The 27,355-nt window shown below is 45.0% G+C and overlaps 1 protein-coding gene across 2 annotated transcripts in view; it reads left to right on the forward strand.

The window, feature by feature from the left end:
• MAOA (monoamine oxidase A) overlaps positions 1-27,355 on the forward strand; it is a 73,146-nt gene that overhangs the window by 31,199 nt on the left and 14,592 nt on the right. For both annotated transcript variants that reach the window (XM_004000418.6, XM_019823752.3), the window contains exons 4-9: positions 17,874-17,978; positions 18,680-18,771; positions 23,343-23,484; positions 24,161-24,310; positions 24,608-24,767; positions 26,538-26,634. In XM_004000418.6, the coding sequence (XP_004000467.4) occupies positions 17,874-17,978; positions 18,680-18,771; positions 23,343-23,484; positions 24,161-24,310; positions 24,608-24,767; positions 26,538-26,634 (746 nt within the window). The remainder of the gene's footprint in view (positions 1-17,873; positions 17,979-18,679; positions 18,772-23,342; positions 23,485-24,160; positions 24,311-24,607; positions 24,768-26,537; positions 26,635-27,355) is intronic.

The following is a 27,355-nucleotide window of genomic DNA, read 5'->3' on the forward strand; positions in this document are numbered from 1 at the left end:
TGAGGCACCTATGAGGCAATTCTAAGGCCCCAAGGAACACAGTAGTCCGAGGCCAGTTCTTAAGACTGAGCAGGTTATTCATTGTCATCGTTACCTGGCGTTTCTTTGCACACTTTGATAATTTCCTCCGTACTGAGCCTTGACTCTTGGGAAGTCTAGCTGGGCTGTGCGGTTTCCCACTGTTTAAACAAGATTGTTTCACTCTGCTGATATCCAGCTGTTGCCAGAGTTATTCTTTGTCACTGAAGCCAAACATGGAGCAGCTGGAGTGTTGGAAATGTGCCTTGAGAGGTCAGGCTGTCCGATCTGCCTTCGCAGCCGGCTTCCCAGAACTAGCGTCTCGAGGGCAGGGGTCAGGCACTCGTTCTAATGGCAGGATTCCCACACCGGTGATCACGTCACTCTCTGAGCGGCTCTACCCCACTCAGTCACATGGGTCTGGAGCCTTCGGGGGGTTTTCGGAGCTTGGAGTCAAGGGTACTTGTGATATGTGCACACTGATGCGCCATCAGGGGATCTTAAGACATTCTGATATGGTTTGGGATGGTTTGGGTTGTTTGGGGGAAGGGTCTGGCAGTTGCACATGTGAAAAAACAAAAAAAAACCCAGCAGCCTTGAAGAAACTGGGTTCAGAAGTCAAGGGGGGAATGAAGAAAGTATAAAAAACGATACAACGCTAGCTTCGGTAGGCTTCCTGATCACTTTCTCTGTCTACACGGCAGGGTGCTTCCCTGGATTAGCAAATAATGACAACGGTGAGAATGATAGTAACTAACATTTATTGAGCACTTTTACATGTGTTAGCATATTTAATGTAGGGAGAGAGACCAAATCCTTTGCATGGAGTACTAAATAAACAGTCCCATAAATTCACTCTTCAGTCCAAGTAGGAAGCAAGTGAGTCTGATGATTGTCCTGGAATCTGAGCAGACTCATGCTTATGATCTCTTCCTCTCTCACATTCAGGTGCTGAGAGATTTTTTAGTTTCCCTGAAGTCTCACAGTAAACAACTAAGTGATTTTTTTATGCATGATCTCCGTAAATCATTACATACACCTCGTTAGGCAGGCACGATTATCTCCGTTTTACAGAGGGGAAAACTGAGGTTCAGAGAGATAAAGCAGCTCGACAAGACTATGAAACGAGTAATAGTCTGTTTAACCCCCCGAGCTCATACCATTCATGCATTTTAGGACTCGCTTCCAAAGAAGCACACATTTAAAGGTGCTGAGCACCATTCTTTTCTTTTAAGACACAATCCCATCTAAAGAAAAGATGGAGCACGGAAATACCATTAAACCATCCTCTCACATACTTTAATCTGCCAAAGCACACATATTTTCACCCAAGGTAGACCGCAGTGTTCAGCTAAAGATAATAGTGGGTCAGTTAGAGGTTAATTTATTGGAGCTGAAGGAGTCCCTGTAAAGTGAGGCGGCCAGATTAGGGAAAGGCAGGAAGACTATATTCCATGGAAGATTGTTAGCAAACCGTATAGCAAAAAATCATTCCACTTATTTAAAAATATCTCAACGCTTACTGCTGTGTCCACTTTGGTGGGGTGGGGGGTGGGGGCGAGGGGAATGGACTTTTCCCCGTCACCGTAGTGCACCGGGTTAATAGTGCAAATTGTCTTTGTGACACTCTGAATTGGCTCTCAAGACAACCCCAGCCTCTGTAATCTACCACAGTGCATTCTTTTCAGTGAATACCACCGAAATGAAGCAGGTGAATCCAGAAGATTGCCAGTGTCTGGTTAAACCAAGCCATATTCCTTATGGTCCAGATTGCTTCAGCTTTTAAATTTTCCCAGCGCGCAGCCTTAAAGACTGCCTCGGTTGTTTCTTGTGACAGCAGACTGTAATGGATCCAGTTTCAGTGTATTCTGGGATGATTTTTTGTTTAAGATTTTTGTTTTTAAGTGATCTCTACACCCAGCGTGGGGCTCGAACTCGAAACCCCGAGATCAAGAGTCGCATACTCTGGGGCGCCTGGGTGGCGCAGTCGGTTAAGCGTCCGACTTCAGCCAGGTCACGATCTCGCGGTCCGGGAGTTCGAGCCCCGCGTCAGGCTCTGGGCTGATGGCTCAGAGCCTGGAGCCTGTTTCCGATTCTGTGTCTCCCTCTCTCTCTGCCCCTCCCCCGTTCATGCTCTGTCTCTCTCTGTCCCAAAAATAAACAAACGTTGAAAAAAAAAATTAAAAAAAAAAAAAAAGAGTCGCATACTCTACTGACTGGGCCCCCACCAGGTGCCCCTCTAGAACGATTGTTAGTATTCACCAAAGAATGGTTCTTGACCCTTGCTAGATTGTGTTTACAGGGCAAATTGAGACTCTAAGCCTGAGCCTCTGAGCTGAGCAGTGGAGATAGACGTTTAGTGGTGTTTTGCACCCTGTCCCTTCCTAGGAGACTATGTCTGTCTACTTCATTCATAGAAGGTTCAAATCATTATGCTAAATTCATCAGTTCAATGAACAGTTACTGGATAGTCTCCTCTGTACAAGGTATTGTTCCAGGCTGGAAATACAGTGGTGGACACATGATCAAAGCTCCTGCTTTTATGGAACTTACCATTAGCTCACATTTCTGCCTGTATCCTTCGTGGACCTTGTGAATAGAATACCTGTTCTTCTTTTTTTTTTTTTTTTATGTTTGTATATTTATTTATTTATTATTTATTTTAACTTTTTTTTTTTACATTTTATTTATTTTTGATAGAGACAGAGCACGAGTTGGGGAGGGGAGAGAGAGACGGAGACACAGAATCTGAAGCAGTCTCCAGGCTCTGAGCTATCAGCACAGAGCCCGATGTGGGGCTCGAACCCACAAACTGCGAGATCATGACCTGAGCTGAAGTCGGATGACTTCAACCGACTGAGCCACCCAGGCGCCCCAATGTTTATTTTTGAGAGAGAGACAGAGTGAGAGCAAGGATGGGACAGAGAGAGCGGGAGACATAGAACATGAAGCAGGATCCAGGCTCTGAGCTGTTGGTGCAGAGTCCGACGCGGGGCTCGAACTCACAATCTGTGAGATCATGACTTGAGCTGAAGTCGGATGCTTAACTGACTGAGCCACCCAGGCGTCCCTAGAATACCTATTGTAATTCTGGTTTAGTAGATCCTGATTCTTTTTTTTTTTTTTTAAGTTTATTTATTTTAGTAATCTCTACACCCAGTGTCGGACTGGAACTCACCACCCTGAGATCACGATGCGCATGCTCTACTGACTGAGCCAACCAGGCTCCCTAGTAGATCCTGATTCTTATAGAATAGGTTCTTGGACAGGTTTTATGAATGTTGTGAATTTGATAATGGCTTTATTTAGGAGTTTATATCTGCTTTGTGAAATTAAATTAACCATGTTGTTTTTAACCTAAAAGGCGGATTTGAAGTAGCACCAGCTAAGTGTGTTTAAAACATCTATTCTTTTCCTTTGGATGGTGTAAGGGAAGCAGGTGGACTTGAATGCTTCTTGGATTAATTGACCCATTACTTGCATTAGTGAATTAGATGCACTATCATTACGGGTTATTTGATGAGTAAGTTTCATTGAATTGTGGAGGCTTTTTGTTAAGTTTTACAGTGCCAGGTCTTAGAGAGGAAAGCAGAAATGCTTGATTTCCTTTTTTTTTTTCCTTCTTTTAATGGGTTCTTCTGATCTTTTTTTAATTTTTTTTTTACATTTACTCATTTTTGAGAGACAGAGACAGAGGGTGAGCAGGGGAGGGGGCAGAGAGAGAGGGAGACACAGAATCTGAATCAGGCTCCAGGCTCTGAGCTGTCAGCACAGAGCCCCACACGGGGCTCCAGCTCATGAACCGTGAGATCATGATCTGAGCCAAAGTCGGACACTTAACCGACTGCGCCACCCAGGCGCCCTGGGTTCTTCCAGGTCTTAATAATACAGGTAGGGGGGCGCCTGGGTGGCGCAGTCGGTTAAGCGTCCGACTTCAGCCAGGTCACGATCTCACGGTCCGTGGGTTCGAGCCCCGCGTCGGGCTCTGGGCTGATGGCTCAGAGCCTGGAGCCTGCTTCTGATTCTGTGTCTCCCTCTCTCTCTGCCCCTTCCCCATTCATGCTCTGTCTCTCTCTGTCTCAAAAATAAATAAACGTTAAAAAAAAAAAAATTTTCAAATAATACAGGTAGGGTGGAGAGAGGGAGAACACTGCATTTTGCAGGTGCTGCTCTGAAGGAGAAGTTGACATTTTTATGCATTCCCGCTTTCTCCCTGCTTTCACACCCTAAATAAAAGTCAAGACTATTAGGGGCGCCTAAGTGGCCCGGTCGGTTGAGTGTCCGACTCTTGGTTTCAGCCCAGGTTATGATCTCCTGGTTCATGGGTTTGAGCCCATTGGGCTCTATGCTGCCGCTCCCCTGCTCATTCTCTCTCTCTCAATCTCTCTCAAAATAAATAAACAAACTTAAAAAAATCGAGACAATAAATATATACCACCCATTTCTTCTTAGAGAATGGTGTGATATTTATTTAAAACAACCTAGGCTTTCCTGATAGTAACAGCTCACCAAGCAGGTTTTCCTAGTACTAGTTCTTTTCTTCCCACAGCCATTTACTTGAAGGTTTCTAGGCCAATAACTGCAATCAAAGGCTTGCCACATATGTGTGTTCTGGAATACTAAGTCAACTTTTTGTTGTTGTTGCTTAGAGGTGGACTTTATTTTAGCCAGTAGGCCGTGTTGAAAGCAGGGGATCTATTTATTTATTTATTTACTTACTTACTTACTTATTTATTTATTTATTTATTTTTGTTAGGGTGTCTTAATGCCTGCCAGAAATAACTGCGTTCTGACCCCTTGCTTATAATAGTGTTTCTTTTGGATCAGGGACATATATTTTTAAGCTGCTTTTAACACCGTTTTCTATACCAAATCACAGAAGGCGTATGTTTTGTGTTCAAAGAAAGTTATACTTTCACTTTCAACGCCGCTCTGTAGGAAAGGCAGGAAGCCAAGGGCATTAGGCTCTTCTAGGGATATTGCTTGTTGTGTCTTTGTTTCCTTTCTTTTAATCCCCTGAATCCCGGCCGCCTCACTCCATGCATTGGTATTGCCTTCCATCTGTAAGGTTCCTATACCTGTGTCACCTCATTTGAGTTACCTCGTGATCCTATGGCTTAATAAGCATTTCCCCCCATCTCACAGATGAAAAAACTGAGGCTCAGAAAATTTAGACACCAAAGTAAGGCTTTCTGGCTCTTGAGCTCAGGGTTCTGGGGGTTACATCACAAAGTTCCTTATTCCACGGGCAGAAAGTCAACTTGTAAATCCCTTAAAATTTTTTATTTTATTTTATTTTATTTTTTATTTATACAAAAATTTTTAATGTTTATTTATTTTTGAGAGAGAAGGAGAGAGAACACGAATAGGGGAGGAGCAGATAGAAAGGGAGACACGGAATCCGAAGCAGGCTCCAGGCTCTGAGCTGTCAGCACAGAGCCCAACGTGAGTCTTGAATCCTTGAACCTCGAGATCATGACCTGAGCTAAAGTTGGACACTTAATCTACAGAGCCACCCAGGGGCTCCCATTTTATTTACTTTAGAGGAAGAGAGCATAAGTGGGTGAGGGGGCAGATTGAGAAAGAGAGAGAATCTTAAGCAGGCTCCATGCTGAGCATGGAGCCCAAAGCAGGGCTTGATCCCATGACCCTGGGATCATGACCTGAGTCTAAATCAAGAGTTGGACGTTCAACCGACTGAGCCACCCAGGTGCCCCTATAAATCCCTTTTAATAACCCGTTCTAAGGTATGATAAAAATCACCTTACCCTGAGAAGCTCTGAAGTCCTAACATGCCACTCAGACGGTAGGGGCTCCTCTGGACGCGGGCAAGGTCCTGTGGGGTGCCTGGGAGCCGTATGTGGTCCCTTTCACCAGGGTGGCTTCTTCTCTTCTCGTGGACCCTGAGCCATAGATCTGGGGTGCCTCTGGCCTTCAGTGAGCGTTTGACTCCTGACCAACCCCCCAGACCACCCCAGTTAGGCTCAGCGGGCTCAGCAGATGAGTCCCCTTATCATGTTAAAATACTAAGTCTACAGCACGGTTTGGAATAGTTGGCTGTATATTCTTTTTGTTAATTGATTGATGTGAACTTACTCGTCAAAGTATGACCCAGATCAGAGTATTTTATTTTATGCCATTATATCCTGCTTGGTTTAAAGAGAAAAAAGAGAGAGGATTTAAAATAATTTGTAAGCTGTAGAAGTCAGGGTAGAGATGAAAAAAAAAAAACCAAACCAATTAGGTATGAACAGGAAAATGGTAATGGGCATGTGCTCATGATAGAAATTCTGTTTGATCATAGAAATGAAGTAATACAAGAGGGATTACTTGTTTTCTTCTCTAAATTCCAGTTATACGTAGGTTTTTTAAAAGCAGAGAGACTAAAAATGTTCATATAGTCTCACATCCGTCTATCAAGTATTTAGTACAAAGATATATGGACATAGCTTGTAAAAAAAAAAAGGTTTTAGTAACTTCCATTCATTTCCCCCCTCCATTTTTAAAAAAAGATTTATTTATTTATTTTTAAGAGAGAGAAAGCATACGTAGAAGAGGGGCAGAGAGAGAAGGAGGAGCCTTGATGTGGGGCTCAAACCCACAAACCGGGAGATCGTGACCTGAGCCGATCTCTTAACCAACTGAGCCTCCCAGGCACCCCTCCTCCTCTATGTTTAAAAGACTTCATTTATTTCTTTTGTTTAAAGGAAAGCATAATGACAGAAATCACTCTTAAAGCCTTGTAGTGTTTAGAAAGCTAGGTCAGCATTAGCCATTTTCTCTCAAAGCCTCTTTTCTTTTTCCTAGAAACTTTCAGGGATAAATCTCAGATGTAGTTTGTAGAGAGCAAACCTTCCACTCGGTTGAAGCGACAGCCCAATACATAGCAAAGTCAGGTTAATGACTAGACCTTTTTCCTTCCATTTTTTCCCCTTTTTTTCGTTATTTTTCCCCCACCCCCTCTATTTTTTTTCTTTCTTGAAAAAATCATGGTAACATACACATAACATAAGAATTGTCTTCTTAACCATTAGATGTACAGTTCTCCAACATCAGGTAAATTCACATGTTTGTACACCCATCATCTGTACCGAACGTTTTTCATCTTTTTGCTATTCATTTTTAATAGAGGGCGATTCATGACAGCAATCCTTTTCCAACCATTCGTTGAGAAGGAGCCCAGAGTTGCCCTCTGTGACTCAGTGAGCTGGCTTTCAGTGACAGCACAGAAAGGGGATTAGGTCAGACACAAAGGATTTCTCTAAGGCTGTGGAACTTTGCAGTCACCCCCCTCGAGTGAGGCTTGGGCATTGTGGGTAATGGCAGAAAGCACCTTGTGAGTGGAGGGGTGCCTGGGTGGCTCAGTCAGCTAAGCATCTGAGTTCCGCTCAGGTCCTGATCTCGCAGTCCGTGGGTTCGAGTCTTGTGTCGGGCTCTGTGCTGACAGCTCAGAGCCTGGAGCCTACTTCGGATTCTGTGTCTCCCTCTCTCTCTGCCCTTCCCCCGCTCACACTGTGTCTCAAAAATAATGAATAAACGTTAAAAAATTAGAAAAAAAAAAGAACCTTGTGAATGGAATGAAACCTCACATAAGCAGCTTCCTCGAGAGAAATTGCTCGTCTCCTTGATAACTCAAGTCTTGGAGGTTTTGAGCTTTCAAGTTAGAATGTGGTTGCCAGTGCGAGGTCAAAAAACATCTCCTTTTTCCTCCCCCCTTCTTGCTTTCTACCTCTTCCCTATTTCCCCCTCTGTAGTCCCTACCTTACCCCAGAGCACAAGTCTGCTGTCCCAGCCAAAAGACTTAATCATCCGTCCTGAGGTTTCAAACTTTTGTACAGTAGCCTTCTCTAACAGTTGAAACCGGAGACACCCTTTAACGTCCTATAAATCCCATACCTGGTCCATTCTGGGCACTTCCTGAAGAAGGGAAGTTCCGTTGTCACATGGATACACTGACCCAGCCAGAAACTTTTTGTTCTCATTGCCCTGTCCTGCCATTTAATAGGATCGGTGCTGTTATATAGCCCTCTGTTTCAGATGTGGCCTCTAAGCTTTTTCTTTTGTTTTTCCCTTAATTAATTAATTATTATTATTTTTTTAATGTTTGTTTAGTTTTGAGAGAAAGAGAGACAGAGTGTGAGCAGGGGAGGGGGCAGAGAAAGAGGAAGGCACAGAATCGGAAGCAGGCTCCAGGCTCTGAGCTATCAGCCCAGAGCCCGACGCGGGGCTCGAACTCATGAACTGTGAGATCATGACCTGAGCCGAAGTTGGACCCTTAACCGACTGAGCTACCCAGGCGCCCTAAACTTTTTTGCTTCTGTGTCAAGGTCATTGAATGAATACCTTTTGAAAACTAGGTGGACTGCAGAGTTTTAGTAAGTGACAGTTTTTCTTAAGAGATAAGAGAAAGTTGTAAGAATGCAAGTATTTCGTTCAAGGTCCTACAGAAGTGAGTGAGAGAGAAACAGGCAGGCAGAAGCCTAGTTGATAACTAACCTAAGCGAACACAGAACTTGAAACTGAGGAGACAAATAATGATAATAATGTGGATACTTCTATTTGAGCAGCCCAGTACTGTTTTCATGGCACTTCATTTTATTGTTTGCTTTTTGTAAAGGGGGGGACAGAGAGAGAGAGAGAGAGAGAGAGAGAGAGAATCCTAAGCAGGCTCCACACCCTGTGCAGAGCCACACTCAGAGCTCGATCTCTCAACCTTGAGATCATGACCTGAGCCAAAATCAAGAGCTGGATGCGTAGCCGACTGAGCCACGCAGGCACCCCAGTGTTGAGTATTGTTAAATGTAATAAACACTCTGATCCCAAAAGCTGTGGAACTGAGTCCTTTCCATTTAAAGGACTTTTCACATGTCATGTTTTTCAAACAGAGAGACTGATTCCTGATCTACTAGTCCATTTCCTTTCCTTCCTACAGCACTTGTGTAATTTGTCAGACTCCAGTGATACACAGGGAACCTCAGGCCGAGATTTAATTCTCTGTGCTTGCCTACTAAGTACCCGGTGGCCTAGTTTCCACAGCCATACCCAGTAGGTGAATGTCTCTACAAAAAACCTCAGGCTTCACAGCTGATGGGAAGAAATCACCATTCTGCCCACACTTGCTACCCAGCAAGCAGTCACAAAAGTTGACCCTGGGGCACAGATGTGGGCACAGTCGCTAATCTACATACTTCTTTGGGCCAAAGAAATCCTGAGTGTCTGTGACTTTCCACAATTTGTAGATTTTTATTTGTTTATCTTTTATTTTTTTAAACGTTAAAAAAATTGTTTATTTATTTTTGAGAGAGTGTGAACGGGGGAGGGGCAGAGAGAGGAGGAGACACCGAATCTGAAGCAGGCTCTGCGCTGTCAGCAGCAAGCCAGATGTGGGGCTCGAACTCACAAACTGTGAGATCGTGACCTGGCCGAAGTTAGACACTCAACCGACTGAGCCATCCAGGCGCCCCCAATTTGTAGGTTTTTTTAGAAATCCTTTTCTGATGTTCAAATGTGGGGGAGGTTGTGCTAAGAATCTAAAGGCTTGTGGTCCCCTCTCCTTCCCATGTCTCCACCATCACGATCACAGGAGACATCACTACAGGAATCCCATGCACCACAGTCGCAGGGTTGCGTCTGCCCAGTCACTGGGATACACAAGATGAATGCACTCAGTTAACCCCCAGTCTGGCAGGAAGCTCTGCTTTGCCCTTGACCCTCTCGACCTGCTCCGACGTACTTTCTCTTTGTACTGCCCTGTTCCGTGGGGCCGAGTCCCAGGCTCGAGATTCAACAACAGAGCACTTGCAATTTAACTAGACCAACAAGTGATTTCATTTTATTTCTCCTGTTTGACTCGTTGTTGTGGGATGACGCACGCTCATGTTCAGGAAACGCACACACGAGAATATCTTCCCATTAGTATCATTTGGAAAATAAATCCTCTGTTTTTCAGAGCTCTTCTTTCTAGCCCATGTTCTCCCATGTTCCCTCAGGCCCCTGCCAGTGCCAGCCAGAATAGGAAGAAAGAATGCCAAAAGTGCTTTGCAAAAGAGGGTGTTTCTTGGTCAGATACATTTTGGTAATGTTCCGTGTCCTAGCCTTGTCTTTGAGTGCCGACATGTCCGTTAGCAAGTTAGGGGTCCTATGAGGACTGGCAGAAAAAAAAAAAATTTAAACATAAAAAAGCTATTTAACTCTAAGCCAGAGTTTCCCAGATCCATGACCATGGAACCCATTTTCATACAGCACCCATAAAGAGCATGAGAAATGCTCACATAGGAAATGGTTTGAGAGATTTCCATCTTTTTCTCTTCCCTTCAACACCTTACACAGAGGGAGTTCTAGTAAATTTGATGGTAATATTGATTATGGCTATTTTAGAAAAGGTATGTACATGGCATTGATCATTAAACATCAGCACTAAATTGGCATTCATTAGAAGATTTTGTCTGAAGAGAGGGGGGCGCCCACATGGCTCAGATGGTGGAGAAGGGACTCTTGATCTCGAGGTTGTGAGTTTAAGCCCCACGTTGGGTGTAGAGATTACTTAAAAATCAAATCTTTTAAAAATTAAAAAAAAACACAAGATCTTGTCTTAGGTGGGAAAGGAGGAAGCCATTTGGGTAGAAAGAGGCCGGACCCTTTCTGGAGCCTGGGAGAGCTAGATGTGGTAAGAGATGGGTTGTAAATGCAAGAATTGTATTTCTCCCTTTTAGTCCTCCCTTTAACGAGCTTTTCTCAGAATGTTGGAATGTACAAGGGAGTGTAAGAGATATAAACATGTGTGAGGCACAGTCTTTCTAAGGTGTGTTGAAACTCGTTGGGAAAGTTCTTATGTAAATCAGTTTATTTTTTAATTTTTTTTTAACGTTTATTTATTTTTGAGACAGAGAGAGACAGAGCATGAACGGGGGAGGGGCAGAGAGAGAGGGAGACACAGAATCCGAAACAGGCTCCAGGCTCTGAGCTGTCAGCACAGAGCCCGATGCGGGGCTCGAACTCACGGACCGTGAGATCGTGACCTGGCTGAAGTCGGACGCTTAACTGACCGAGCCACCCAGGCACCCCTAAATCAGTTTAATACAATGTAGAAAATGGCGAGGTGCCACGGCAGCCCTAGTCTGCCAGTGGAAGCAGAAGTGGTTTCTGACTTAGGCAGCTAGGTGGAATCTTTGGGACCATGTTTCTCTCAGATCACAGTTTTCTCATACCTGCAACCTCCACATCTAGAAAGCACGTCCTGTTAAGCTCCTGGTGGAGGGTCCAGCTCAGTGGCACTGCAGATTCAGTTTTCCTGACATGGAGACCAAGGCACAGAGGGGAAGGGCAGGGGAGTCCAGACCAAGATCCTGGAGTCATGAACTCTAGCTGCCAGGCACCAGCTGGGATTAAACAAATTATACACGTACACACACATAAATATATGCCCATATACACCCACTTATATATTACAGATCTAATAGATATGTAATGTGGACTTCCGAATATCTTCAAAGACATAGTGAACTTGCTAAATTCATCAAAAGCAGCCCAAAGTTTTTAACCTGTGATGCATCTCACTTATTACAATCGCAAGACTTTAACTAGGAGCAGTGAAAACCAAGAGAAATCAGACATGAGATCCGGGCATAATAATAGTCAAGCAAGTAAATGATTTTTTAAGGAAAAGTATAAGAGAAAATAAATATTAATGAAGGAAATGGGCAACCGCAACAGAAAGTATCATTTCTTTTAGTATTTTTAAGTAAAGTTTAATGAAAAGAAGGACTAAAAAGAAATGGCTTATGGGGTGCCTAGGTGGCTCAGTTGGTTTCGTGTCTGGCTCTTGATTTCGACTCAGGTCATAATCTCATGGGTCATGAGTTTGAGCCCCACATTGGGGTCCATGCTGACAGTGCAGAGCCTGCTTGGAATTCTATCTCTCCCTCTCTGCCCCTCCCTCACTTGTGTGCACGTGCATACTCTCTCTCTCTTTCTCTCTGAAAATAAATTAAAAAAAAAAAAACAACCAAAGATCATGTTGTAGAAAGCTCTTGATGCATTTTGACCTATGGTATGATTAGAACATACCAAATTGGGGGACAAAGGCCTGGCCAATAGTAATCATATACCTGAGAGCTGATAGAGTCTGTGTAGCCAATGTGATGGATTCAGAGCAAACAGAAGTGATTTGTTAGTTTTCATCCTTGTGTCATTAAACATAGCAGTGTCTTTGTTATCTTTCAACCTGTAAGTACCTTCAGATCCACTCTCCACCCTTCTCCGCCCTACTCTCCACCCAGGAAAGCAGACCTGTAAGGGCAGAATCAACTGGACTCCCTTGCCCAATGGCTTTGGGTTGGTTTGGAACATGGCACACTGGTTAGGAGAGTAAGATTGGATTATTTATTGTCCTGCCCCTGTCCATATGATGTACCACAGTCTAGCTATGAGCTACCTTTAGCAGAAGTATATAGGAAAGAAAATTCTGGGAAATCCAGTTCAGCTTGGACAAGTCAACACATTACAAAACCACCACACCCTCTTTCCGTTATCACTTGTTCAGTGGGCCCGCATAGCAAAGTGGCCATGGCAGCAAAGATGGAGACGATGTATGTACTGAACAACATGACCATCCACTCAACAAGCCTAATTTGACTTTGGCCATTATCAGTCATTAGGGGAACGCAAGTCAAAACTACCTTGAGATACCGCTGTGCACCCACCCGGATGACTAGACTCAAAAGGATTCACCAAGGGTTGGTGAGGAAATAGAGCTGTTGGAACTCATATATTATGGGTGGGAATGTAAAAAGGTGCTGGTGTTTTGCAAAAGAATGGAGAGTGACTGTTAATGACTAAGGGTTTCTTCTTAGGGTAACAAAAATGTTCTAAAGTCACGTGTCGTGATGGATACGTGACTTTGTGAATCTGCCAGAGCCCGTGGAATTGTACACTTTCAATGGGTGGAGTATTGAGTACATGAATTATGTCTTAATAAAGCCGTTCTGGAAAAACAGCCACTCATCCTCACAGTGTAACATTTTCATCTTTTTTTCTGACTGCCCGTTTCTCCTCAGTTCATGGCTTTTGTGGAAGAGGAAAACATTTTTCGAATGCTCTGTCAATTGGCTTTACTTACCCAAGAGGCTACTAATACAACACAATACTGCCATCCTGTTTAATGGGTCTCGTTTTAGATTATTTTTTTCCTTTTTTTTTTTAAAAGATTTTATTTTATTTTTAAGTAATCAACGTTTATTTATTTTTGGGACAGAGAGAGGCAGAGCATGAACGGGGGAGGGGCAGAGAGAGAGGGAGACACAGAATCGGAAACAGGCTCCAGGCTCTGAGCCATCAGCCCAGAGCCCGACGCGGGGCTCGAACTCACGGAGCGCGAGATCGTGACCTGGCTGAAGTCGGACGTTTAACCGACTGCGCCACCCAGGCGCCCCATATTTTTAAGTAATCTCAACACCCAACATGGGGCTTGAACTCACAACCCCAAGATCAAGAGTCGCACGCTCCACTGACTGAGCCAGCCAGACCCCACCTAGGTGATTTTTTTTTTTAAGTTTATTTATTTATTTTGAGAGAGAGAGAAAGTATGCTCAGGGAGGAGCGAAGACAGAGAAGACAGAGAATCCCAGGCAGGCTTTAATGTCAGCACAGAGCCCAATGTGGGGCTCAAACCCACGAACTGTGTGTGAGACCATGATCTGAACCAAAACCAAGAGTCAGACGCTTAACCGACTGAGCCATCCTGGCACCCTTGGTTTCTTTATTTAAAGCATTATTGTGTACTGTAGAAAACAAACCAAAATCGTTCTCTTATAGGCTTGTCGCAGAACAGTGGGACTAGAAGAGTGCCAAGGAATTCATAGGGGTTGGGCAGACTTGTTCCTAAACCATTCTAGAACATAGCTGTTTATTTTCAAGATGATTAAAAAAATATTTGGCAGCTTTCCTCGGTGGCCTGTGATCCTCTTTAATAACACCCATTTCCTTTTGTTTAACTAAAATAATAAAAGTACAGAGAGGTGAAACTTTCCCAACAAGGTTGCCAATCAGTAAATGTTATTTGCTTACTCTAAACTTGCTTTATCTTCCAGGACTAACAATAAAGAATGATGTGGGAGCCGTAAACTGCCATCTCCTGGCAATAGTCTCTTGTTATTACGAACATCGGTAGATGAGGGATGTGGTTTCTCAAAGGGACTTAAGTATTTTGGGCACGGTTCCAGGAACATTGTGTTCTTCTCGACCTCAGCCATTTCTGCTGTGTCAAAGACACTGCGCTTTGGAGATGAAAGGCCACTTTGGAAGGGGTGGAAAGCTCCAGAGTATAGGTACAAAATGGACTTGACCTTTACTCAAGATTTTTTCCCTTTCATTTCTAAGGAGCGGTAGCCATTTGGAAATATTGAAAAAGGGCGGACATCTTTGTGAGAAAACAATACAATCACATTTAAGAGAGTGAGAAGGTCGGGGCGCCTGGGTGGCGCAGTTGGTTGAGCGTCCGACTTCAGCCAGGTCACGATCTCGCAGTCCGTGAGTTCGAGCCCTGCGTCGGGCTCTGGGCTGATGGCTCGGAGCCTGGAGCCTGTTTCCGATTCTGTGTCTCCCTCTCTCTCTGCCCCTCCCCCGTTCATGCTCTGTCTCTCTCTGTCCCAAAAATAAATAAAAACGCTGAAAAAAAAAATTAAAAAAAAAAAAAAAAAAAAAAAAGAGAGTGAGAAGGTCTGGTTTGCAGGCCATTCTCTCAATCAAGAGACAGCTCCACTCCTTGCCATTGCCGTTGAGTTTAGAAGCAGGCCGTGGAGGAAATAAGCCTTCTAGAGCTTTCTGAGAAAGGCAGAGGTGACATGTAGGTGCCTGTGCCCATATATATGAACTTCTTTAGTGGAATAAGAGCAGAGACAGCACCTGGGTGGCTCAGTCGGTTGAGCATCCGACTTCCTGCTTGGGTCATGATCTCATAGTTTGTGGGTTCGAGCCCCTCGTCGGGCTCTGTGCTGACAGCTCAGAGCCTGGAGCCCGCTTCGGATTCTGTGTCTCCCTCTCTTTCTGCCCCTCCCCTGTTCACGTTCTCACTCTCTCTCAAAATAAGTAAACATTAAAAAAACAACAGAGAAGCCAGACAGGCGCCCCTGTTGAACTATCTTTATGATACTTTTCTCAATGTCCCCAGATGATTGAGCATGTTTGTTTTTATAAAAAAATCATTTTTTCAAAGGAAAGATCAGCTTCATATGAGACTATTACTTGAGTATAAACACATTTTACCGAGAAAAATGTAGATTTTTCCTGATTTCAATTAAGGGAAGAATTGTAATGAGAACCAGCTGTTCTGAAGGTTGCCCATGAGCTGTTAAGCCCAGTCTGACTCCTTTTCATAGCTGGTTTTGCGTTCTGGGTAAAACGTCTGCCTATTTTCCTCCAAACATGCTTCAGCATTTTTCAGGGTTCACCCTGTTTCCTCAACAGTCAGCTAATACCCCCGAGCTTCTTCGTCTCCATCTGCATTCCTCAGAAACATAAAAAATGTGTGTGGAAGATTTCTAAACTTTCACATTTCCCAAGTTGTCTTTCATTTAGTTGGAAGGTTAAGATGTGTCTATCTCCACATTCTGTTGACCACATAGGAGGCCAGAAAGCCTAATGTTTATGAGTAAAGAGTCTTTAGGAACAGGACATTTCTGCTCTACTATTTGCTAGCTCATATCCCTGGGCTTTAGTTTCCTCATTTATAAAATGGAAATAGTAACAGGGCTTGCCTCCACAGGGTTGGGGAGAGAGAATGCATACGAAGAGCTTACCCAGGGCCTGGCATGGAGAAAGATCTCAATGAATGTCAGAAATAATGGTGGTGATATGGGCGGTGGTGATGATAAAGGTTTGGAGTCTCGAAAAGTCGTGTTGCAGCATAACAACATCGCATTTTTCAGATAAGAAACCAGATCACATGATCTGCCAAGGTTGTTTGAATTTGCTACTGTGGCAGGCAAAACTAGTTATCACTTAATGGCTGCCGTATATTGTTACTCAGTTGAAGTGTGCGTGCACGCGTCCATGTGCAAGTGTGTGCACATGAATGCAAATGCTGTTAGGTCTTGCGTCCTTTCCCTGATGGTCAAGAGTTTTGCTTTGGCTACCTCCCACCTTTTGAAATCCAACACAGTTATGGGGCACCTGGGTGGTTCAGTTGGTTAAGTGTATGACTCTTGGTTTTGGCTCCGGTCATAATCTTGTGGTTTCGTGAGTTCAGGCCCTGCGTCGGGCTCTGTGCTCGGAGCACGGAGCCTGCTTGGGATTCTCTGTCTCCCTCTCTCTCTGCCCCTCCCTCACTTGCACTGTGTCTGTCTGTCTCAAAATAAATAAATAAACTCACAAAAAATTTTTAAGTCCAACACAGTCCTTAATATTGTACAGTGCATACAATAGGCTTTCTGCAAATATTGAGTATGTTTTTATTTGATAAAAAAAATAGGGGTGCCTGGGTGGCTCAGTCGGTTGGGCGTCTGACTTCGTCTCTGATCTCGCCGTTTGTGGGTTTGGGGCCTGCGTTGGGCTGTGTGCTGACAGCTCAGAGCCTGGAGCCGGCTTCGGATTCTGGGTCTCCCTCTCTCTCTGCTCCTCTCCCATTTGCACTCTGTGTCTTTCTCTCTCAAAAATGAATAAACATTAAAAAAAATTTTTTAAATCTCATGCAAAATTGTATTAGTAGATGACATTTTGATCTTCTGGATGTTTTATTTTAAAGGAACTAAATTAAGAAATAAGACCTTAGAACATACCTAGACCTGGTCTCTTTTTCCCAAGGATTCACTCTTGCCTCACGCTTGTGTTTACACAGCGCAGGGCTTATCATGCAGTTGAGATGAAATAAACGGCGGCTCGTCAATCACTGTCTTTGTGTTAGAGGTCTTGGTACCAAGCAATAGAAAGCAACTCGGGCCAATAAGAGAATCATCGAGAGCCTGGAGGGCCACACTTGGGAATAGGCAGAGATCAGGGGAGCTCTGGCAAGTCAGAGGCAGCAACCACAGCCATAGCGTTTAGAGCAGGAAGCATCTGCACAGCATGCTGCCGTGGGAAAGAAGAACCCATAGTCAGCTTCCTTCTGTTGTTGGGCGACTCGTTCCAGGGTCAGAGAGTGCGTGATTGGCCCAGCTCAGCCTGGCTGCACCAGGAGCCAGGGTGGGTGGAGAAAGGATCTAGCCCATTGCTTGCTATACTGGGGGATGATACCCAGGAGGAGAAGCAGTTTCCCAAAAAGAAACCAGGATAGTACTTGAAAGGAAGTGTGGATGCTGGGCGACCAAGAAATGTCAAATGCCCATTGTTCCAGGTTCTCATATTTTGACTCTTGACTTCAGGCACGGTCGCTGGTCTAGCCAGTCTCTTTATTTCGCCTGTTTGAACCCTACAGCACAGTCTCAGATATTCTGCTTTGTGGTTCCAGCCCTCTATGTGGTCCAAGGTCCTCTATGTGTGTCATCATTCTGGTCTCATCTGAGTGGGAACATCGTTCCAGAGAGATTAGATAGAAACTCAAGGGTTGAGAATGTTGCGGCATCAGCATTAGATATTAGGATGAGCTACCTTTCTTTATTTTCTCTCTATAAGCAGAAATAAGTTCACAGGTATTATTGCCTATAAATTGAAAACTAGTAGCACAGCACCAGGGGGAATTCTGCTAACCTAATTGAAATTTGGGGCTGGTGTAGGCAAAATGTTATTTACTTTCCATCAAAGGTGACGCTTTTTGTAACAGTAGAGGATACTGTTAGTTTGAAAATGGCTCTCAGGTTAGCTTGGTTTTGTCTTTTAGAATGCCATCCTATTTTAAGGTATTATCCTTTGCTTTTGTCTTATAGGGGAAAACTTATCCTTTTCGGGGCGCCTTTCCTCCGGTGTGGAATCCTGTCGCGTATTTGGATTACAACAATCTGTGGCGGACAATGGATAACATGGGGAAGGAGGTAAAACATGTGTTCGGCTTACCTGTGACCTGTTACTAAAATAACAATAGCACCTGTTTCATATCCTTCCAACAGCGCAGGGAACGTGGCTCTGGACATTAATGCATGTCATTTCCACTTGTGAGGAAAATGAGTGCCGGGGGTTACGTCGATTTGCCCAACACCACACGGCAAGGGAACCAGGATTCAAACGCATTGAATTGTCATGCTCTGATTGTCATGCCTGTGTGCTTCTAGCTCTATGCCACGTGAGAACTCATGTGACATGTTCTTGCCAGGTGTCCTGCTCGTAGTTGTCTTACTCATGTGTGATACCACTTTAGACAGTAAAGGAAAGAGGGATTTGTTCCCCCAGAGTATTTTTACCTTGTCCCAAGCTCTCATACTTAAATTGGGGACTTAATGATAACGATGATCAACATCATCATAATTTCATATTAATTTATGTATACATTTATGTGTAATTCCCCCCCCTTTTTTGCATAATAGTAATAATAATTATTATTTTGGCAACAGCATTAAGGCATAGAATCCAAAGACCTATCCATCCCAACCCCATCACTGTCTATAGTAGAATTTTATGACAATCACTCATTCCGACACAGACACAGAGGCTGGATTTAAGGGGTGCTTCTCAAGGCTTCTTGGTGGGGCAGTAGGCAGTAACCAGCACACCTTTGTGGGCCCTTCTTCCTCTGCAGATTCCAGCCGATGCACCATGGGAGGCCCCACATGCTAAGGAATGGGACAAGATGACCATGAAAGAGCTCATCGATAAAATCTGCTGGACAAAGTAATCCTCGACTATTTAAAATTCACTTTTTTATCTTTTCTTTGGATCTTCTCTGTCCGATCTTGCACTGTGGTGTTTTTTGTAATCAGCTGGAGGAAAAAAGTTACGAGGAAACCTAATGATGTTTCAGTCAGGAGCAACTTGGGGGGGAACTTCAAACACTTCAGAGTGGGTATGAACATAAAAGGAACCTAAAATAATAGGAAAAAGTGGAGGCGGAGGAAGTAGATTTTTTTTTTTTAAATGAAAGGGCTATGTGATTTGCAGTAAAGCAAGTAGTTGTGTACTCAGATTCTGTAGTGGTCAGCTACAGAAGCAATTTGGGAAGGTATCAAAGTTAATTCCCTACAGGTATAGAAAAATACGAAACTGAAGGAAAGCTGGTCTGTGTTAATGAGAAATAGAAATTTTCTAACGTTTTCATCGAGAACCTGTGTCATTAGTTGAGTTACTTACAGATCAGTTAGTCAGCTTTCTGGGGCTGCTATCTGAAGGCACTATACCAACCTGTGGGAAATGGCAGGGAATTTGTTAGGCATGGCCCCTAAACTCACAGAGGGAATATTCTTCTAGCAGGAGAGACTGACATTATACACATAATTTCATTCTGTTGCAGGAGTGACTGTAACAGGGAACTTGACCTGAAGGTGAGGGAGAGATTCCTAGATGCAGCAGTCTTTAAACATAAACCAAGGACTTAGGGCATCAACTGAAATGAGTCACAGTGGATGAGAGGAGACAGGAAAGGGTGGGTGGTATGGGGGACAAGGTATCTTGCAGGAATGCCACATAGTGGATAGGGGAGACAGAGAGGAAAGATGGATGGTGTGGAAAGAAGGCTCTTCCAGAAATGAGCCTTAGTATTGGGGGATAGACAGGAAGGGAGGATGATGTGGGAATATGTTATCAACAAGGGATGTGCCACAGTGAATGGGGGGAGACCAAATGGATGGATGGTGTGGGGATGGCATGTTCCAGGAATGAACTGTAACAGATGGGGAGAGTAGGAAGAGTGGATGCTGTGGGGGAATGGTATCTTCAAGGGATGAGCCACAGTGGAAGGGGGGAGAAATGAAAGGTGGACAGTATATGCAGATGGTGTCCTCCATGAATGAGTCACAGTGTTTGCTGGTAGACAAAAAGGCTGGATGGCGTGTGGGGGGATGGTATCTTCCAAGAACGACCCAACTGATGGGAGAAAGAGTAAGAATGAAATGTGTGAGGGGATGGTATCTTTCGGGTATGAGACACAGTGGACTGGGAGAGACAAGAATGGATGCTCGGTGGGATAGTGTCTTCCATGAGCAAGCTTTATGAGGCACAGTGGATAGTCTGTAGGAGTGATATCTTCCAGGAATGAGGAAGGATGGATAGTGTTGGTAGTTAGTATATTCAAGAATAAACCGTAGTGCGTGGTAGGAGACAGGAAGGTGGGATGGTGTGGTGGGATGGTATCTTCTAGGAATGATCCACTGTGGATGGGGGAGACAGGGTAGATGGATGGTGTGGAAGGATGGTATGTTCCATGAGTGAGTCATAGTGAGTGGGGGGAGACAGGGAAAATAGACGGTGTAGGAATATGGTATATTCAAGGAATGAGCCATAATGGATGAGGAAGGGCATGAGAGATTGATGGTGTGGAGGATGTTATGCCCCAGGAATAGGGCCTAGTGGATGGAGGGGGAGTGGCGGGAGACAGAAATGGTGGATGGTTAGTGGGGGGATGGTATCTTCCAGGAAGCAATCACAGTAACTGGGGTAGGGGCTGATGGGAAGGATAAATGGTGTAGGGGATTGTATCTTCCAGGAATGAGTTATAGTGACTGTTTGTGAGAGACTGAAAAGGGTAGATGATGTTGGAGCATATTATCTTCCAGGAAGAGCTATAGTGATGGGGGAGATAAAGTGAATGGTGTGTGGGGATGGTATCATCTAAGAATGAGCCATCCTATAGTGATGGGAGACAGGAAGGATGGATGGTGTGTGTGTGTGTGGCGGGGGGGTGCGGGTAGGGGGGTATCTTCCAGAAATGCCCTATGGAAAGAGAAAAGACTGGAAGAGTTGTTGACTGGATGGTATCTTCCAGGAAGGATCGACAGTGGATGGGGGGAGATGGGAAAGTTTGGATGGTGTGGGGAGTTGGCATTTTTCAGGACTGAGCCACAGTGAGTGAGGAGAGACTGTAAATAAGAATGAATGGATTGGTGGGATGGTATCTATCTTCTAAGAATGGGCCATTATCCATGGAGGTAGGAAAAGGAGGAAGGTTTGAAGGAATGGTATCTTCTAGGAATGAGCCACTGTGGATGGGCAAGACAGGAAGGATGGATGGTGTGGGGGGCATGGTATCTTCCAGAAATGTGCCAATTGATGGGGGAACATTGGAAGAGCAGATACAGTGAGGAGCTGGTATCTTCTGGTATTGAGCCACAGTGTTTAAGGGAGACAGGAAGAGTGAGTGGCTGGTGGGGAAATTATATTTTTCAGGATAGAATCACAGTGATTGGGGTGGTGAGGGTAGGGTTGGGGACGGGAAGGTGATGTGGTAGTGAGATAATTTCCTGGAAAGGGTAGCTGAATGATAAGGGGGATGGTATCTTCCAGGAATGAGCCACATGGGTAGGGGGAGACAGGAGGGTTGATGGCAGGGGTGGGGGTGATGGTATCTTCCAGGACTGAACCACGGTGGATGGAGGGATGGGGAAGAGTGGATGGTATAGGGAGATGGTATTTTCAGAACTGAGCCATAGTACATGTTGGGGGATAGGAAGGGTGGATGGCCCATTTTATGATGGTATCTTCCAGGAAGGAACCACAGTGACTCAGGTGTGTTGGAGGGGGGGCATAGGAAGGATACATGGTGTAAGGGATGATATTTTTTGGCAATGAGCTACATGTCTGTGGATGAGAGACAGGAATAGGGATGCTGTCTTCCAGGAATGAGCCATAGTGGATGGAGGAGACAGGAAAAGTGGATGGTGTGAGGGGATGGTCCCATCCAGGAACGAGCTACCTTGCTGTAAGAGGAGACAGGAAGGGTGAATGATATGCCTGTTCAGTAACTTCCAAGAATGAGGTGCAGTGGATGAGTGTAGACAGTATCAGGGAGTGATGTTAGAGGATGGTATCACAGGAATGAGCGAGGTTTAAGGGAGATACGAAGAGTGAACGTTGTTAGGGGAATGGTATCTTCCAAGAATAAGCCACAGTAGATAGAGGAGACTGGAAGGATGGATGGCGTGACAGATGGTATCTTCCAGCAGTGAGCCACTGTGGAGGACGGGGGAGACGGAAGGATGGATGGCGTGATGGGTGGTATCTTCCAGGAGTGAGCCGTTGTGGATGGGGGAGACCAGAAGGATGGATAGTATCTTCCAGGAATAAGACACTGTGTATAGGGGAGACTGGAAAGATGGATGATGTGATGGTTGGTATCTTCCAGGAGTGAGCCACTATGGATGGGGAAGATTGGAAGGATGGATGGTGTGGTGGATGGTATCTTCCAGGAGTGAGCCATTGTGGATGGGGGAAACCAGAAGGATGGATGGTATCTTCCAGGAGTGAGCCACTGTGGATGGGGGAGACCAAAAGGATGGATGGCATTATGGATGGTATCTTCCGGGAGAGAGCCACAGTGGATGGTGGGAGGCCGGAAGGATGGATGGTATCTTCCAGGAATGAGACACTGTGGATGGGTGAGACCGGAAGGATGGATGGTGTGATGAATGGTATCTTCCGAGAATGAGCCACTGTGGATGGGGGAGACCGGAAAGATGGATGGCGTAATGGATGGTATCTTCCAGGAGTGAGCCATTGTGGATGGTGGGAGATATGAAGGGTGAGTGGTGTGGAGGATGCAGTTTTCCATGTAGAGAGCGCGGGAAACAGTTCTTGAAGGCTCTGAGATGGGGAGATTGACATGTTTTTGCAATGATATGACAGTATGCCTGGACTCTAAGGATGTCATGACAAAGTGATGTAATTAAGAGTTCGGAGAGCTCACTGGGAGCTGATGGTGCAAGATATCGTGGCCCCATTCAAGATTTCTGCCTTTTACCATGCATGTCATTGAAGGGTTTTATGAAGTGTGTTTTTGTTTTGCACTGTCAAAAGAGTTCATTGGCTGTAACGTGGCAAAGGATCAAAAGAGGGTGTGGTCATAAACCAGGTAGGGATGCCCGGAGGAGTCACCACTGCCCTCACATCCCAGGTGAGGGATGTTGGTGGCCTGGATCAGAGTGGAAGTAAGTGGTGGAGGCAGAGAAGAGAGAATGTTTGTTCAAATCAATGAGAATTATATCCTTAATGATCCATCTCAAGAATATTGACCCTCTAGACTGTTCCAGAATGAATATATTTGGAGCTGACCCAGAATTCCCTAAAAGCAAAGGAAAAGCTTATTTTCACCAAGAGTTAAAACATGCACTCCTTCAGAGACTGAGCCCGCGAGAGTTTTTTTTCTCCCCCCAAAAGCAACACAAATGCTTTCTAAATTATGGTTTAAAAAGATGCGATATCCTGTGAAGCGTGTATGTATTTACGCCTGACGGCTGCTCTTGTTATGTGACCAGGACTGCTAGGCAATTTGCATATCTCTTCGTGAACATCAATGTGACCTCTGAACCCCACGAGGTGTCTGCGCTGTGGTTCCTGTGGTACGTGAAACAGTGTGGAGGCACCACTCGGATATTCTCGGTTACCAACGGGGGCCAGGTACGGAGTGTCCATTCCCCCCCACCCACCAACTTCCTTTGTGATTTTGCCCTCACCCAGGGTAGTGTCTTACAAGGTAACCGCTTCCACGTTTTGAAACGTGAGTGAATTTGGAACCTGAGTTTTGGAAATGGTTTCAACCAACTTGCCTGAAAACAGTTCTCATTTCCTTTTCTCCTTCCTGAAGATGAGTTCGCAGCTAAAGAATGTTCCGTCTCAAATTAATTAGATTTGGGGAATTCAGAATTCAGTCCCTTCCTTTTTTTTTTTTTTTTTTTTTTTTGAAGGTAGGGAAAATTAGTCCCTGTAGGAGGAGCCAAATTCCTACAATCAAGTGATTTTCGAAAAAAATCCTCGAATGGGTAAAATGATCATGCTTCAGGTTATTTCTGTTCTAGACGTGCTCTGTACTGTAGCGCAAGGTGTAGAGTCTTTCTCCAACCAGTGAATAGTTCCTCTCCTTAGGAAATTTCCAGAACTTTGTAAGTTGTTCTTGTGGCCCCAAGAGCTATTGCCCATTTGACCCTTAGCTTCAGCAAATGTAGGACACTTGCATCTTTTCAGTATCTTTATACTTAGAAATTCCACATTGCTTCTTTTGACCTGTATTTTGCTTTCTGAGCTATCACGACTGCTATTGTGTGATTGTAGCCTCATCACCTGCCTTCTCTTCTAGGAACGGAAGTTTGTGGGTGGATCTGGTCAAGTGAGTGAACGGATAATGGACCGCCTCGGGGACAGGGTGAAGCTGAAGCGTCCTGTCACCTATGTTGACCAGTCAGGTGACAGCATCATCATAGAGACGTTGAATCATGAAGTGTATGAGGTAATTCAGCCTAGCCAAAAAAGAGCATATACTAAGCAGGCCTCGTGTATTCTGCAACTTGTAACCAAATGTGACCCAGACAGTGGGGTAATTAGTGCCGGCACGTTTCTCCCTCTGTCTTCCAAATGACCACTTTTAGTTGACCTGCCTTGTTCTGCTGTGTCGCCTCACAGTGGCCTCAGTTTGTATGTGGTAACTGCTCAGGGTCATTCAAGATGGTAAATATGATGTTTCCCACCCTCTGTGAAGACCGACACTCACGCGTCTAAGGTGGTATTTTGTGTCTGTGTGTTTCAGTGCAGATACGTAATTAGCGCCATCCCTCCAACATTGACTGCCAAGATGCACTTCAAACCAGAGCTTCCGTCAGAGAGAAACCAGTTAATTCAACGTCTTCCGATGGGATCTATCATTAAGTGCATGATGTATTACAAGGAGGCCTTTTGGAAGAAGAACGGTAGGTTGAACTTACTCATGTTTAAAATGTGTTAAGTGAAAGGACCACACTCTTTTAGGGACCTTATGGTAGATACCGAACAGAAAATAGATTAAAAATGTCCGTGTTGGGGGCGCCTGAGTGGTTCAGTCGGTTGAGCGTCCGACTCTTGATTTCAGCTCAGATCACGATCCCAGGGTCATGGGATCCAGCCCCGCATTGGGCTCTGTGCTGAGCATAGAGCCTTCTTGGGATTCTTTCTCTCCCTCCTTGCCCCCCTCCCCTGCTTGCACTCTCTCTATCTAAAAACAATTTTAAAAAGGGGCACCTGGGTGGCTCAGTCAGTTAAGTGTCTGACTCCTGATTTCAACTCAGGTCATGATCTCAGGTTCATGAGATCGAGTCCCCCCCATCGAGCTCTGGGCTGATGGCACAGAGCCTGCTGGGGATTCTCTCTCTCTGCCCCTCCCCCTCCGGCTTGTTCTCTCTCACTCTCTCAAATAAACATTAAGAAAAAGGTAAGTGTTTTTAAATGGGTAGAGAAAGGATCAGAAATCTCAGGCTGTCCATCTCTTCATAGCCTCTAGCAACACAAAATGATCCCAGCACCACTTGCTGTCAATGAAAGGAAAGGAAGAGACCCCACCAGTTGTGGGGCCCTGGTTCCTGCCTTGGGTCCTGCCACTTACTCTTCATGAGCAGAGTGACACGGAGGGGTTCTGTGGGGAGACCGCTGCTCTGAAGCCCCGCAGTCGTGGGCTTCCCTTGCTTACCAGCTGAGCGGCCTTGGTGTGGCACTACCTCTCCGCCTCCGTGTCTTTGTGTAGAATGGCAACAAGGAGGCCTACTGTCAGGGTGTTTCGAGAATGAGATGAGGCAGGGCCTGGGTGGATATGGTGGCTGTCGTTGCTAAACCTGCTCATACTCAAAGGATTCCTTCCGCCAGCTTCTTCCATGGGCTCATAGGGCTGATTCCGTCTAACTCAAGCACCTGTTACCCCGTGTAGCCCAGGGCTCCAGGGACACGGTACAGTGTGAGCCACGCATTGGTCATACGTGACCATTATGTAAAGCTCATAGACATGGGTCATTTTCCATGTGTCTGGCTCCACAGACACCCTGTGTAGTTAGTGTGTGTATTGAACAGGAAATACCTACTAGGGGTGGGGCAAAGACTATGCTTTGAGATTTGCCTTCCTCTTAGCAACATAGTTTTTTTTTTGTCTTACTTATTTCTTTTCTTTTGAGAAAGAGATAGAGGGCACTAGTGAGTGAGGGGCAGAGAGAGACAGAGAATCCCATGAGGGGCAGAGAGAGAGAGAGGGAGGGAGACGAGAAAAGAGAAGTGGGGCACACCCCATGCAGGACTCGAACTCACGAACCGTGAGATCGTGACCTGAGTTGAAGTCAGATGCTTAACCGACTGAGCCACCCAGGCGCCCCGTAGAGTGTTTTTTTGTTGCTGTTTTATTTTTATTTTATTTTATTAAGAAAAAATTTTCTTAATGTTTATTTTTTTTTTGAGCGAGAAAGAGACCGAGTGTGAGTGGGGAGGGGCAAAGAGAGAGGCCCTAGGCTCTGAGCTGTCAGCACAGAGTCCCATGTGGGGCTTGAAGCCACAAGCCATGAGATCATGACCTGAGCCAAAGTCGGACACTCAACCAAGCCACCCAGGTGCTCCAGCAAAATAGTTTTGTGTGTGTGTGTGTGTGTGTGTGTGTGTGTGTGTGTATTTTTCCCATAAATCTCGGATGAGGTCAATTTCAATCTCCCAATTTTCTCCTTATTAAGATTATTGTGGCTGTATGATCATTCAAGATGAGGAAGCACCCATCTCAATAACTCTGGATGACACCAAGCCAGATGGATCACTGCCTGCTATCATGGGGTAGGTTAGAGCTGGATGCTCTAACTAAATTTCTAAATTTCTAATTCGTATTGGTGTGTTGGTGTGGATGCTGGCAGAGCATATGGAATTGAATGCAAGCAGTCATAAATAACCCTACAGAAATATATCCTGTTCCACGTATTAAAATATTAGAGTAGTGTTTTGCATGTGGCACAAGAACCCTGGGAAGGCTTTAGCCTCGTCTTCATTCCAAGCATTACCGCATAGCATCTGTTGAATACGTTCATTATCACCCTGGTATATAAGAGAGATAGCCAATGAGGAAGTGCTGTTGGAATTAGAGCCAGGCCTCGAGTGGATGTCACTCTTCCCCGTAGGTCGCTCCACGGCTGTCCTTCACTGGGGATGGTTCAGGGTTTGGTTCTGTGTCTAGAAGAGGAGAGCCTCCCCGCTTCTCCTCCCATCCCCGCCCCGCCCTCCCCCTCCAACAGCTACTGTGGCCTCAAAGCTACACAAATAAAAGGGCTGTTGTTTCTACCACATGACACCAGAAGGGCACAGCTTCTGTAACAGGCAAGCGACTTTCAGAGAGACGGGGTGGTTTTCCCTTTCTCCCTGGGGACAGTTGAGCTCACGCAGGTTTGCATCATAGAAGGGAAATTAGCAAACCAAAAGGAGCAGACCCAAGACCCAGGACTCTGCAGGCTGCGTTCCTGGGCTGCTCACAAGATATTTTGCAACCACTTCGCTGTAAATTGTC

This window comes from Felis catus, chromosome X, assembly GCF_018350175.1.
Source record: "Felis catus isolate Fca126 chromosome X, F.catus_Fca126_mat1.0, whole genome shotgun sequence".
In the NCBI taxonomy this organism is placed as follows: Eukaryota; Metazoa; Chordata; class Mammalia; order Carnivora; family Felidae; genus Felis; species Felis catus.